The sequence below is a fragment of the Scyliorhinus torazame genome, chromosome 1 (assembly GCF_047496885.1).
Source record: "Scyliorhinus torazame isolate Kashiwa2021f chromosome 1, sScyTor2.1, whole genome shotgun sequence".
NCBI classification, from domain to species: domain Eukaryota; kingdom Metazoa; phylum Chordata; class Chondrichthyes; order Carcharhiniformes; family Scyliorhinidae; genus Scyliorhinus; species Scyliorhinus torazame.
This window is the reverse complement of record NC_092707.1, coordinates 185,696,490-185,712,478: the sequence shown is the minus strand read 5'-3', so window position 1 is coordinate 185,712,478 and position 15,989 is coordinate 185,696,490. Positions and strand designations below refer to the sequence as shown.

Here is a 15,989-nt window from a genome sequence, read left to right as displayed (position 1 = left end):
GGATAGCACAATTGCTTCACAGCTCCAGGGTCCCAGGTTCGATTCCGGCTGTAGAGCCTGCACATCCTCCCTGTGTGTGCGTGGGTTTCCTCCGGGTGCTCCGGTTTCCTCCCACAGTCCAAAGATGTGCAGGTTAGGTGGATTGGCCATGATAAATTGACCTTTGTGTCCAAAATTGCCCTTAGTGTTGGGTGGGGTTGCTGGGTTATGGGGATAGGGTGGAGGTGTGGATCTTGGGTAGAGTGCTCTTTCCAAGAGCCGGTGCAGACTCGATGGGCCGAATGGCCTCCTTCTGCACTGTAAATTCTATTATTCTATGATTAACCCCGATAAACAAAATGCTCTGCACCACTCGGGTAATTCCTGAGATTCCACTCTGAGATTCTCTAGAGGGCCTCTTCGTACCCAATTCTTATGTTACGCTGTCTACTTTGCTGTCGTGTTCCATCCTCTTATGTCTCAACATTGAGTTTCCTTTCACTTTGTTTTGGGGCTTCTTTCGCTGACGTTCCTCCTTCCACTGCCTCGGGCACAGGGTATAAGCTCTGCGCCCTTGCCGTTGATTCCATCCCCTTTACAGCTGTCCATTAATGCTGAACCCAAGTGAACCTTCTCAATGCTGTGTTCAACTTTAAGCTCAGTTTCAGACCTCATACCCATCATGATGCATATTCATCATCACAACCACTTAGTCCCACGCACACAAAAACACCAATCTTCATTAAACCTTTCTCCATTGTTATTTTTTTTCCAGGCTTGTGTCATTCCCCTCCTAAACCTCTTCCTCCATAAAATCGAACAGTACTCTGCATCCTGTGCTGTCTTGCAGTCAGCCATGCTCACTGATTAACCTTCAGTCGCCTCTGGGCAGATTAAGCCACATTCCTTGTCCGTATTTGGTGTAACCTCCAGGGCCTCACTTCATCTACCTCTGCAATTTCTCCAGTACTGCATCATGATAACCTGCGCGAGTTATTAATTGATTCAAATAAATGATGTGGTTGGCAACATTCATGGGCACGTGAATGACATACACAAAAGACAACTCTTAAAGATCTACGCTAAAAGGAACTGAAGTAACTCTGAATATTTTAAAGTTGTCACAAACAGTTTAAGTGAACTGTAAACATTCAAATCCAAGTTTTAATTACAAATGTAACCAAAAATAAAAGCAACGGTTGAGATTCCTGAACAAATCAATCCTCGAGCAGGGCCCGTCAGAGATATCAGCTGTTTAACCCTATCCACCTCCATTTAGTTTGGTCTGCGAGCATGGAGCATCAATCAGAAGAGAAAACTGAACTCCCTTTCTTCCCACACTTGCCAATAAACTTGTCCGTCAGAAGGGCATGGCTATTCTCTGTAGCCTGTACAGTACTTCTGCGTTATATTTGCCCAGACTCTTGAGAACCCTGAGAGTTTTCTGTGTCCAGTAGAACCCTCCTTTCTAAAGGAAAAACAAACTGAAAATCACCTAATGTAAACCAAATTCTACTTCTTTCAATTTCTGACCATCAATTTGTTGAGAAATAATAGATATTTGTTTCAAAAGTGGATTAAAAATAACCGAATCATTGTTCGGTATTTATAATAGCCTGAGTTCCAAAATCATAGAAGATTAGCTAGTTTACGATATCCTGCTGGTGGACTGCCTGCCGCTCTGAAAGAATGTTGAGTCGTTTTTATTGTCTTGCTTTACCCTCTCCTTTGCTGCCACTATCAGTGTTTTACTGAGGTGAATTTCATTTTATCTTCTATACTCTGAGGAGCAATGTGAATAAAACTCTCTGCCAAGTATCTGTAACATATGTTGTGATGCGGAGAGAGACAGCTGGCAGCATTTCAGGTGGGAGATGACATTGCTTTGCCTTCAACCACTATATTGTGGCCAATAGTCCCAAAATGACATTATAACTCCAATTTTTATCTGTAAAACGTCACTCACAACACTGCAACTAATGTTATGTTTCCTCAGAAATTACAAATGCTTCCTGAACCCATGCATCTCAAAAATTATGGTATTTTGATATTTGACTTCCCAATAGTCATGTTGCAAAAGGAAATTAAGAAAATGGAAGGAGTTAAAAAGAATTTGGAAGAAACTCTGTTGTAACACAAATGATAATCAAGCAAAATATTCCTGCAAAGTCTACAATCATGGCAAACCTACAACGTTTACTCATTAAACTATTTCATCCCCACAGTTGAATTGATTTTCCTTTTTTCATTACATCTCACAATCACATTCTTCAGTGTCTACCATTAGTCCATGAATGGAGGAAATAGAACAGATTGTCAAACCCTCTCCCCTCATTATAACAGTATGTGCACTGCGATTATGCTGGTTACATAGAACGTGTTGGAGCTAATGACAGTGAAAATAATTAAGTCAATATGGAGGTCCAAAAATGACATTATAACTCTGATTCATCGGGGTCAGACATGGTAGGGAAAGGGGTGGCAGTGGTTAGCACTGCTGCCTCACGGCGCTGAGGACCTGTGTTCAATCCCGACCCTGGGTCACTGTTCGTGCGGAGTTTGCACATTCTCCCCATGTCTACCTGGGTATCAGCCCCAAAACCCAAAAATGTGCAGGATAGGTGGATTGGCCACACTAAATGGCCCCTCAGTTGGAAATGTTTTTTTAAAAAGAGATGGTAGTGAAGTGGTAATGTTATTGATCTAGTAATCCAGCAACCTGGGCTAATGCTTTAGGAAAAAGGGTTCAAATTCCACCATGTCAGCTAGTGGAATTTGAATTAATTTATAATTTTCAATTCAAGATCTGGAATTGAAAGCTAGTTTCAGTAATGGGGACTATGAAGGTATCATTAATTGTCATAAAAAAACCATCTTGTTCACGAATGCCCTTTCAGGAAGAAATTCTAATCTGTTCTGGCCAACATGTGATTCCCGTCCCACAGCAATGTGGTTGGCACTTAACTTCCCTCTAATGGTCTAGGAGGCCACTCAGTTCAAGGACATTAAAGATGAACAACAAATGCTGGCTTTGCCAGCGACGGGTGAGGCTTAAGTGGGGAACCGTTCCATCCCCCTTGTTACACCACCAAAATACATTGTGATCTAGACCAACAAAGATGACATGGAATCACAGAACTAATTGGAACTAAAGCTGTGATAACTGTGCCATAAATTCATATTGTTGTCATTATTAGACCAAACATGTCCTTCAACAATTATTTTCTTTTTCTATTTTGTAGCTGTGGGGCTGACCAGTTGTCCAGAACCATTGGTTCCTGCCAATAGTGTGAAGACTGGTGAGAGATATCTAATCAATGATGTTGTGTCCTTTCGATGTGAACCAGGTTACCAGTTGCAGGTAATTCATTCATGCAGTAAGACAGAGGATGACAATAAGTATATTGTAAGAATAATGAAGGGCTAACAATTTACTGGAACTGCATCCAACCACTAGATGGCGATCAAGCACAGACACATGGATCACATGATACTCTTGATTCAGGGAAAAGGTTATTCGGCGAGATAGAGAATAGTCATGTTATCAGGAGCTCTGTAATTAAAATCATAGTTTTAGTGAATCTGTTAACTTTTATATCTTAGCAAGCAAGTCGAATCTGTTTAATTGTAGTGTAAATAAATTAGCGATCTTCAAAACTTAGCTTGATGTTCTTTGTGAAACACTATACTTCGAAGCCATCCTCATTCAGAAAGCAAAGAACATCACACAGGAGTGGGGGATTATGGAGTGGATAATAACATGAGTAATAATGAACAAAGATCACTTACCCTTTTTTATTCTTATAGGGACACTCGCACATTTCTTGCATGCCTGGAACAGTGCGCCGATGGAACTATCCACCACCACTATGCATTGGTATGAATCCAGCAACAATTACACCATGGCATATATTGTATTCATGCTTGATTTTGTTGTTTGCTCTTTGCCTCTTTATTTTCTGAAATCCAGTTGCTTCAGGAGTACCAATTATCACTAGAACTTTGAACTTGGCTTATTGAGTAGCATTCTTGTCTTTGAATCTATTATTTGTTGGTTCAATTCCCAATATTGAGCTTTTGCTTCAGTGTTACATTACAAAGATAATGAGAAGCAATATTCAGGATTGTCCACCGAAATAATCACACAGCATTACCTGAAGAAGGACTGGCACCTGCTATTCCATATTTCTCACTCAATTAAGAAGAGCTTAACTGAGCATTCAGCTCATTTTTGGCTTGTGTTCCATTTCTGTGCTCAAATTGGCTCTCGTGCTTTGCTGCAGTGATTGCACTTTAACAGTAATCTGTTGATTGTTGAGTATTTTGAGATGTTTTGATGACATGGATGATGCTTTCTTTGTGGGTTTTTTCCCTGGTTGAATGAGTGCACTCTAGTTGACTGCCCTTCCCCACCTATAGAACTATAATTTGACCATAGCTTATTTTTTAAAATGTTTTTAAAAATATATTTTATTCAAGATTTTTTGGCCAAACATAACAGCACATAGCGTTTCCTTTACACAGCAATAAAACAATATAAAGAACAATGGCCAGTTTTAAACAAGTAAATAAATAATATATGAACAAAATCAAAAATAAAACTAAATGGCAACTGCCTTATCCAAGATAAATACTCTCCAAAAATACAATCCAACAATCCAATATACAATTACATATACCAAATACCTATACATATACAATAACATCCCTGAGAGTCCTTCTGATTCCTCCCCCCTCCCCCCCCCCCCCCCCCCCCCCCGGGTTGCTGCTGCTGTCTTCTTCTTTTCCATTCCCTCTATCTTTCTGTGAGGTATTCGACGAACGGTTGCCACCGCCTGGTGAACCCTTGAGCCGACCCCCTTAGAACGAACTTAATCCGTTCCAACTTTATAAACCCTGCCATGTCATTTATCCAGGTCTCCACACCCGGGGGCTTGGCTTCCTTCCACATTAACAATATCCTGCGCCGGGCTACTAGGGACGCAAAGGCCAAAACATCAGCCTCTCTCGCCTCCTGCACTCCCGGCTCTTCTGCAACCCCGAATATAGCCAACCCCCAGCTTGGTTCGACCTGGACCCCCACCACCTTCGAAAGCACCTTTGCCACCCCCACCCAAAACCCCTGTAGTGCCGGGCATGACCAGAACATGTGGGTATGATTCGCTGGGCTTCTCGAGCATCTCGCACACCTATCCTCTACTCCCAAAAATTTACTAAGCCATGCTCCAGTCATATGCGCCCTGTGTAACACCTTAAATTGTATTAGGCTTAGCCTGGCACACGAGGACGATGAGTTTACCCTACTTAGGGCATCAGCCCACAGCCCCTCCTCAATCTCCTCCCCCAGCTCTTCTTCCCATTTCCCTTTCAGCTCATCTACCAGGATCTCCCCCTCGTCCCTCATTTCCCTATATATGTCTGACACCTTACCGTCCCCCACCCATGTCTCTGAGATCACTCTGTCCTGCACTTCCTGCGTCGGGAGCTGCGGAAATTCCCTCACCTGTTGCCTCGCAAAAGCCCTCAGTTGCATATACCGAAATGCATTCCCTTGGGGCAACCCATATTTTTCCGTCAGCGCTCCCAGACTCGCAAACGTCCCATCTACGAACAGATCTCTTAATTGTGTTACCCCTGCTCTTTGCCATGCTCCAAATCCCCATCCATTCTCCCCGGAACAAACCTATGGTTATTTCTTATCGGGGACTGCATCGAGGCTCCCGTCTTTCTCCTGTGCCGTCTCCACTGCCCCCAGATTTTCAGTGTAGCCACCACCACCGGGCTTGTGGTGTATTTCTTCGGTGAGAACGGCAACGGCGCCGTCACCATAGCTTGTAGGCTAGTCCCCCTGCAGGACGCCCTCTCCAATCTCTTCCACGCCACTCCCTCCTCTTCTCCCATCCACTTACACACCATTGAGATATTGGCGGCCCAGTAGTACTCACTTAGGCTCGGTAGTGCCAGCCCCCCCCTGTCCCTACTACGCTGCAAAAATCCCCTCCTCACTCTCGGGGTCTTCCCGGCCCACACAAAACTCATAATACTCTTTTCAATTCTTTTGAAAAAAGCCTTCGTGACCACCACCGGGAGGCACTGAAACACAAAAAGGAATCTCGGGAGGACCACCATTTTAACCGCCTGCACCCTCCCTGCCAGTGACAGGGACACCATGTCCCATCTCTTAAAGTCCTCCTCCATCTGTTCCACCAACCGCGTTAAATTTAGCCGATGCAATGTACCCCAATTCTTGGCTATCTGGATCCCCAAGTACCGAAAGTCCCTTGTTACCTTCCTCCATAGCTTATTTTTTAACTTACTAGCTGTTTTTGAACAAAAAGAGGATTTCTAACTGAGTCGCCAGACCCCCGGAATCTTCTAGTACTCTTGTTTTTTTTGTTTTTTTTCCCTCAAACATGCAATTTTTAATTGCTGTGATTATGGCTGCACTTTGAATTGTCACTCTGGAAAATGTGTTTCTCACAGAAGCTAGGTTATCTAGCTAGAGAGGGAGTTTCTTCTTCAGATACCATGCCCTGAGAGGGTGCTGCAGACCCTGGAATCCTTGGCTTGACAAGATACTGCAGTGGTTTACTTCCCCTGTGCCAGAAAGGAGATTTGCCTGATGCAATTTCACCTAATATTGAGATGATTAAACAGGTCTTTTGACACATGGGCACATTGTGAAGCATTTAGCATTTGCTTACCGAATATTGCATATTCCTCAGCTGTTCAGTTCATTCACAGAGTATAACAAGCTGTGCATAAGACTGGTTAGATCTCTGAAATCTATTCAAACAAGATGGCTGCTGTATAATGTCAGAATGTTTGGTGCTTATCCTCACGTGGAGGACCAATGTAGACTGGGTGGGTAAACTGACTGAGTTTGTCCTGTAATATTTGGAGAATGTTGATGTGAAAATGACAATACATTATGCCTAGTTTTTCATGCAGCGTGTTGCTGATATGCTGAAGGATATTGGACACCACCATCTGATCATTGGCTACAGAATTATACAACTATGCGTTGAGTGGGCTGGCCAGTGCTACATTCCTGAACAATGCTCTTTACAGAATTTATAGTGCAGAAGGAGGCCATTCGGCCCATCGAGTCTGCACCGGCCCTTGGAAGGAGCACCCTACACAAGCCTGCACCTCCACCCTATCCCCGTAACCCTGTAACTCCACCGACCCTTTTTGGATACTAAGGGCAATTTAGATTGGCCAATCCACCTAACGTGCACATCTTTGGACTGTGGGAGGAAACCGGAGTATCCAGAGGAAACCCACACAGGCACAGGGAGAACGTGCAGACTCCGCACAGGCAGTGACCCAAGCTGGGTATCAAACCTGGGACCCTGGAGCTGTGAAGCAACTGTGCTAGTCACTGTACTACCATGCTGCTCTGTGGTTACCTGGATATGAGAATGTCCTTGGAACCCCACAGCGCAGAGCAAAGCCATTTGGCCCATCGAGTCTGCACCAACCCTCCGAAAGAGCACTCTACCTAGGCCCACTCCCCCGCACTGTCTCTGTAACCCGCAGGCATTGATCCGGGCCAATCCACCTAACCAGCACATCTTTGGACTGGTGAGTCCAAAGTAGTGAGCAGTAATTGGCTGGGATTTTATGTGTGGAAATTGGCATGATGACATAAAGTCGCAAACCTGGCAGCCCACCTGCTATTTTAAAAATCACATTAACAGGCCATTGAGCTTGTTAACAAGTTAATTAGCCCAAGTATTACACTGCTCATGCCATAATGCAGCTGACGGGGGAAGGCAAGCAAGTGTGGGCAGGTCACTTTTTCACCAAACCTGGTGCAGACTCGATGGGCCGAATGGCCTCCTTCTGCACTGTATGTTCTATGTATACGTGGATAAACCGCAATGTTTGTAAACAGATGTAAGTGCATTCCAATCACTCAAGCGTGTGATTTCACTGCACTTAACTCTCTTTCGGGATCCTCTAGGCAGGGGGTCCCTGTAGGGTGTCCCCCCTATTACAAGGGTCCCTGTGATGAGTCCCCCTATTACAGGGGTCCTTGTGAAGGTGTTCCAATTATATGGGTCGCAGTGGGGGGTCCCCCTATTTCAGAGGTCCCTGTAGGGTCCCACTATTACAGGGGTCTCTGAGGAGTCTACCCCTTACATGGGTCTCTAGGTGGGGTCCCCTATTACAGGGGTCCTGGGGGGGTCTCCCTATTACATGGTCTCTCGGGGATCCCCCTAATACAGCGGTCCCGGGAGGGGGTTGGTTTGGGTCACAAGATGGAGGCCCACTAGCAGGATTCCTTGGGAATCCCTCGTATTCCTCACCATGCAGAACTTTGCATGACATTGAACTCTGAATTGCATCCCATTTTCCGATCACAAGAGGACCGGAAAACTGGTGCAATTTAGCTCCGGAGGGAGATTAGAGACTCCCAACAGGAATATCCGACCTAAAGAAGATGCTGATAGTGACGTAACGGAATATAGCACAATGGGTTGATAGGAGAACAAAGATCAGTGCCCTCTCTCCCATTCTTCCGAAAGTAGCCGGAGACGGAAATGGGGACAGAACCTCCAGACCAGCACTCCAGCTGTCGTTCTTTCTCCCACCTGACTCCTTACGAACCTGAATTGGGACTGCAAAATCTGGCCCCAGCTCTCTGATTCTCAACTGAGGTTTACATTCTACTGTGGAAATTCCTAGTGGGAGGTGCTGGGATGTTGCTCCCATCCGGACTTTTTATCCACTTTCAGTGAGTACAATGAACATCATAAAGTTTCATTGTATACCTCTGCATTACAGTTTATTCCAATGAGAGTCAATGTTTACATTGTAGTGAAAGGAATGTTCCAAATATAACTGCTTGAGTTATGGCCTGGGGCTTTGGGCCTTCCATTACCTAAACCGCTAATTCATTCTCAAAATGGCCGATAATCCATTCTTACCTTCCTGTGTTCATAGGTCACACCACAAAAACATTTATCGCACATCTGTCCTTAAAGCAGCTTTGGCTGCCTAGCCTGCTTAAGATGCAATATCAAAGTGCTTGGAACTCCATAAATGGAATAATAGGAAAGACAGGAGATCAAATAATTCCATTCAATGCTCATTCTCATTCGTACTTTGGTATTCCCAATATCCATTTAATGATGCAGCACAATGACCAAAAGAGGATAAGTGGGAATATTCTAAAGGAATGGGCAAAGTTGAGCGCTTGAAGTAAAAACTATGAAATAGTCGTGTTAGAGGTGAAAATATTCACTTGAAGGCCTGAGCATAAGTAAAAATAGCAGTTTATTATATCAGAAGTCTGGGAGAAAAGGCATGAGGCTCCGCAGCCTATTGACAGCACACTTTCTTACTAGAGCTAAAGCTCACACGGGTTAATATACAGATTCAAGGGGCGGAATTAGTTGTATTCTCATTTACATACAATCAATCAACTATATTCGCGTCACACTTCATTACATGCAGTTAATCAATTTTCCTAGCATCCCAGTTATCACATATATGGTTAAAGTGGGTAAAGTCATTCAAAACTAACATAATGATGCCCTGTCTACAGCTAGGGTCCTTGATCTTATCAAGGACACATAGCATTTCTTGTTCTGTGAAGCTGTTATCAGCGGCTGTTGAAATACTCCCTAGGTTCTCATGAGGTAGTTTACACAGTTTGTAACTTATTGTTAAAGGAAAGTGGCTAGTTCAGCCATTTTGTGTCTTTAGTATTGCTAAAATAGCTATCAGCCATTTTGTGTCCTTTCTGATATTAACAAGCATTGTGTATACACTATCTATTTCTACAAATTACTTCTTCTAAACATGCATCTAAGCCAATGAGTATCTTTGTCTCATCAGAACTATTCAAAAGTAATATAGGAGCACAAATGTAGTTACAGGGCCACCTATAATTTATCATAGTCCAGTAGCAGAAAATGCCCTCCAACTCTTCCCCTTTTTGGTCCTAAAGAAGTTTACTGAATCCCAGATGACCATAATGATTCGATATGAGGGCAGCAGGGTGTGTTTAATACGGCCTTTGGGGCATGTAACCTACCAAATGTTCCGTACGTGCACCGTGCATGTGATTCAAAGATCACCCCTCAAACAAACCCATGTATGTCACATTTAATGTCTTGGTATCAATCATTCTTGCCTCCCTGACTATCTCTGCTGTCTGTCATTAAATGATGTTACTCATAGCATTTTCAAGTAAGCTCATCTAACAGTCCCACACTCTCTGACATTAACTTTCACTCTGAAGTAGTTCCTCTGTGTGTGTCTGTGTGCTTTTTTGTCAAGCATGGATTTTTTTGTTAACTGCTGGTAAAGCTTACCTGATTGACCGATCTTGAGTCTTCTTTCCCTCAGAGTTTTTTCAAGATGTGGGACCATCTCTGGCTCTTTATAATCCTAACTCTAATGATCCTTGCTCGGCCTATAGTGGTGGGCCTAAGAGGTGCAAAAGTTATAGCGATAGGAGGTTACGGTGGTAGAGACGCAGTATTTCCTTTTTCTCCGTAAACTTAAAATGCATGAGGGCAGGTGTAATCTCTAAGACACAACCATGAGTTCTGATTAACCCACATTCGTCCAACTCTCCCTGTCCCACCGGGTGGGGGCAACGTGAGGGAGATCCCATATATTATCCCTGCGTATAGCAGAGATCTCGATGAGGTAGTACCTGAGGGAGGTGTTAGCCCTCCAATTGGTTGTGACGGTATGGCCCTGAGTCCGGTGTGATGACAGGGATCATCAGGACCATCTCTACCCCCATTATCTCGTCCATTTTGCAGTCGGGGATCGCTAAGTATACTCTGGTTACTCCCTTCAGAGTACGGTTGTCCAGCATCCCTAGCTTAGACAGTTGCGGGCTGTCTATTGAATCAGGCACCTCCCCCCTTTAGATCAGATCAAGGTTGTGGCTTAGCTTGCCTGTCACAGCCTTCCGGCTGTCTCCCTTTCTTGGTCGATGAGTTTGTTGATTATTGTCGATTGTCTTAGTGTGTGTCCCTAACACTGTTGCCCTGTTCAATTGTATATCCAGACCCTCTTCTCCACAGCTGGCTAGACCTTTTTCTGCTTTCTTTAATATTCTCTTCCTTATTCCTGTAAGTTGTTCCACCTTTGCATTTAACCTTTGTGTGCCTAGTGACTTTACCATAGAAGTTTATGTGTTGAGTCATGTCAGTGCATCATTGATTATGCCTCTTCTAAACCCTGTGTCGGATGTCATGCCCTCAAAATCTAGTGGCACCTGTGTCTTTGGCAGCCTGCTTCATAACACTTTACTTAAAACACGATACATATTTATTTCATATTATAAACAATACCTGAACGCGCGAGAATTACAGACACAATGTGTATACGCATCTGATGTCTTTCCCCGAATGTAGCTGCAGCCAAGCATTGAAATAAGTTCCATCATTGATCCAGTCTCTGGCTGCTGGGATTACACATCCCGTCAATAAAACTATATAAAGCACCATAGTTCATACAGCTACGTTCATCCTGTGTCCGTTGCGAAATCAGTGATGTTCCTGCGCTTTTATGTGCTTGTAGATGTTCTGAAATCTCAAGAGCCATCACGAGTCCTCACAGCTGCTGCTGTCGTTCCAGCCTTTCTTGAATGTTTAACCTAAAAATTTAAAGGAAAAGTGGGAAAGTGTCCTGGTCGCCACCAGGTGTTAGATCTTGTCCGTATAAAGCCTTTCCTGTATGGGCTGAACACGTGTGTTATTCAGGGGTTAGTAGTTCTCATATATTACAACCTTTTTGTTGTGTTAGGTGTTCTGGTCTACAAACAGGTCAACACTGCTGGAGATGGTGTAACTCTATTTTATTAACAACTCAACTGTAATAACATACTGTAAGCTTGGGTACGTGCATTACCAGCTTATCTGTGGACCCTGTCCTATCACTATCTAGGTGAGGCACTCAGCACATGGTGAATGTCTGTGATGCAGGCTGTGAGCTCTGTGCTCTGAGCTGGCTGCTGCTAGAATGAGCGGGAACTCTGGTGTCCCCTGTCTTTATAGTGGGTGTGCTCTCACTGGTGATTGGCTGCGATGTTGTGTATGCTGGTTGGTCCTACTGTATGTCCATCAGTGTGTCAGTGTGTGTGTGATTGCACCATGATATGCTGATGTATATATTGACACTTTTCATATCAATTTCCTGTGGTTATACGCCTAATTCTGTTGCGCTTGAACCAGACCCTGACGTGCTTTTGCCTGGTTAATTAGCCAGTTTACAATAACTCAACTATCTCAAATTCCTGAAGATACTGCAAATATTGTGCCACTTGTAGTTACTTGTAAAGTAAAACACAAAAGATCCATTGTGCATGGGACAGAGTGGGTTAACTAATCTGAATATATCTGACAATTCAAAACTTAAGATTTGTAAGTTCCAATTAAAAATACATCTTCAGCTGTTTTTTTTAAATTACTTTATCAGAATTACAAAGCCAGAGCTCAGAGTGTGGACAGGGGCAAACCCCTAATCCAGCTCCTTGCCTGCTCCAAAAACCAATTCAACTGAATCCAAGTGCATGGTCCCCACAAGAGAGACATACCAAACCCAGGCATTAACAAGCACGGGTCAATTCTCTGCTGGTTTGAAAAGGGGTGGAGTGAGCGTTCTCTACCAGACGTCATTTTGTCACCACCCTCCATTTGTTTAAACAAGAAACATGATCATGGACATATTTTATTTACCCATCTGTCCTTCACACTTAATTCTGCAATCTCAGAATTAATACATCTGCGTTGTGTCAGGGAAGTTTTGACCCTGAACTAATGAAACACCGGATTGGTCATATGTATTTCAACTGTCATATGTATTTCAACAAACCTAACTTCCAATGAACACCATAAAACTAATATTTTCTTATTCTGACATACGTGATTTTGTACCCTGAATAAAATTTCTCGTGTATCAAAATTACCCTGGAAATGTCAATGATAACCTTCGAAAAGAAAAATTGGTTAATTATACTCAAACTATGATCTTTAAATCACAATGTCAGACGACACACAAATATCACCACACTCAGAAAGGAAACCTAGCACTTCAGTGCTTTAACCAAAATAAGTTAGGTAAAAATCCTTCTGGAGCCTCTTCTAAAGTTGCAAATTATAAACTCAAGGTTACTTCTCAGAAGATAAATCTTAGCAGAGAGATATTAACATTCACAGACAAACACACACACACTCTCACAGGTCGCAAATATCAGAGTTAACTGGCAGCCCTCTCTCATGGCGACAGATTCTCAAAGAGACAGCAGTTTCACAATCGCTTAATTAAAATACTGAACAAGATACTTCATTTTCCTCAGTCAGAAACTTTTATCTGTGTTATTCCATTTAAGTCAATTTCCGCTGATTGATTTTATAGGCATAAGCTAATCTCAGAGACGTACATTTTATTTTGTGCAGATGACCTACTTGCTGAAATGGTTAAATTTTGTACAGAACGGAAGGAGGCGGAGAACTTGGAATGATGCCATTTGCATCTGTTACGTGATCTCAAACATTATTTATTCTTTCCTTTAATGTTACTGAAATTTCATTCTTGTTCTTCATACTGAATTTAATTTTCAATGTTCGCTATTTAACCAGTGTTTGAAAGAGATAATACTGGGTTTTCTTTTTGATTCAAATGAATTGAATTACTGCCAAGTTTATCTTGTCAGCTTGAAAGGCTTAATCTCAAACTGAAAACCGATCTTGCAGATTTGAAACGATCTGAAGTTCTTCGAGGCAAGAATCCATTGTTAAGTTTCTAACCTTAATCTTGTATTGACTTTACTTTTTTTTGTTTTGGGAGGGGGATTTATCATCCTCAGATATTTCTGAACAAAAAGCTGATTGGGCGTTTCAGCTCCTTTTTTTACTGTGCCGCAGTGTGTCTTATTGAAATCCACACGGCTTCCACTTTTATTAATTGGGTTACAACGTTTCTGGGACATTGTACCTTCCCCTCCTCATTCCTCAATGGCCACGAGGTCTGATCTTTTGGATTTTTACTTTGTTTGATTTTTTTCTTTTCCTTTGGACATGTCTAAACTTATAGTTATTTTAAAATGTCCATTCCCAGGGAGCCTGTTTCTTTCCCTTCTCCGTGAGACATTTCAGGAATGCTGCATGATCTTTTGGGCTACAATCCTTAGCCATAATTGTAGCAGTTTCCTGTGATTCTTTGCCAGTTTGCACAATCTGTAAAAATGATTTGATGTGAATGTGGGAGAGTGAGAGCTCAATTCCTTTAAAATAGCCTGTTTTTCAAATGGTGTGAAGGCTTTATATCTGTCATTTATATTATTAGCATAACGCTGCACGGGGGGTGCACTTAATTTCTGTCATTTGTTCTTCTAACTGGTGAACTAAGATGACTCCTTTGTTCTACAGGGGCTGCGTCTCTGATCATTGTTTTTTTGTACCAGAGTATTTTGCCCTTATCCGTACGCCAGACTCATGGACCCCAGGGGACCGCAGAAAAGCGGCCTCACGCCCCTCTTTTCCATGATGTGTTAACCGTGTCATCTCTATCACCCGCGTATACTGTGTGCTAGACGACTGTGCTCAGAGGCTTTACCTATAAACCATTCCCGGACGATGGCGGTCCTGGCTTGTCACTGTGTCACGGTAGATTCCGCAACCCGTTAATCACTCAACAATCTGTGCACCTCGGATTCCCAACTAACTCTGGCCGTCATAGAACATAGAACATAGACGATACAGCGCAGTACAGGCCCTTCGGCCCACGATGTTGCAGCGACATGGGAAGTCAAAAAACAAAAGCCATCTAACCTACACTATGCCATTATCATCCATATGCTTATCCAATAAACTTTTAAATGCCCTCAATGTTGGCGAGTTCACTACTGTTGCAGGTCGGGCATTCCACGGCCTCACCACTCTTTGCGTAAAGAACCTACCTCTGACCTCTGTCCTATATCTATTACCCCTCAGTTTAAGGCTATGTCCCCTCGTGCTAGCCATTTCCATCCGCGGGAGAAGGCTCTCACTGTCCACCCTATCTAACCCCCTGATCATTTTGTATGCCTCTATTAAGTCTCCTCTTAACCTTCTTCTCTCTAATGAAAACAACCTCAAGTCCATCAGCCTTTCCTCATAAGATTTTCCCTCCATACCAGGCAACATCCTGGTAAATCTCCTCTGCACCCGCTCCAAAGCTTCCACGTCCTTCCTATAATGAGGTGACCAGAACTGTACGCAATACTCCAAATGCGGCCGTACCAGAGTTTTGTACAGCTGCAACATGACCTCATGACTCCGGAACTCAATCCCTCTACCAATAAAGGCCAACACTCCATAGGCCTTCTTCACAACCCTATCAACCTGGGTGGCAACTTTCAGGGATCTATGTACATGGACACCGAGATCCCTCTGCTCATCCACACTTCCAAGAACTTTACCATTAGCCAAATATTCCGCATTCCTGTTATTCCTTCCAAAGTGAATCACCTCACACTTCTCTACATTAAACTCCATTTGCCACCTCTCAGCCCAGCTCTGCAGCTTATGTATGTCCCTCTGTAACTTGCAACATCCTTCCGCAGTGTCGACAACATCACCAACTTTAGTGTCGTCTGCAAATTTACTCACCCACCCTTCTGCGCCCTCCTCTAGGTCATTTATAAAAATGACAAACAGCAACGGCCCCAGAACAGATCCTTGTGGTACGCCACTTGTAACAGAACTCCATTCTGAACATGTCCCATCAACCACCACCCTCTGTCTTCTTTCAGCTAGCCAATTTCTTACCCACATCTCTAAATCACCCTCAATCCCCAGCCTCCGTATTTTCTGCAATAGCCTACCACGGGGAACCTTATCAAACGCTTTACTGAAATCCATATACACCACATCAACTGCTCTACCCTCGTCTACCTGTTCAGTCACCTTCTCAAAGAACTCGATAAGGTTTGTGAGGCATGACCTACCCTTCACAAAGCCATGCTGACTATCCCTGATCATATTATTCCTATCTAG

General features: G+C 43.3%; 1 protein-coding gene across 1 annotated transcript in view; it reads left to right on the top strand.

Annotated features, from left to right (window-relative positions):
• csmd2 (CUB and Sushi multiple domains 2) overlaps nucleotides 1-15,989 on the top strand; it is a 995,459-nt gene that overhangs the window by 705,609 nt on the left and 273,861 nt on the right. Inside the window, exons 35-36 of the mRNA XM_072502405.1 lie at nucleotides 3,222-3,340; nucleotides 3,787-3,856. Coding sequence (XP_072358506.1) covers nucleotides 3,222-3,340; nucleotides 3,787-3,856 — 189 coding nt within the window. The remainder of the gene's footprint in view (nucleotides 1-3,221; nucleotides 3,341-3,786; nucleotides 3,857-15,989) is intronic.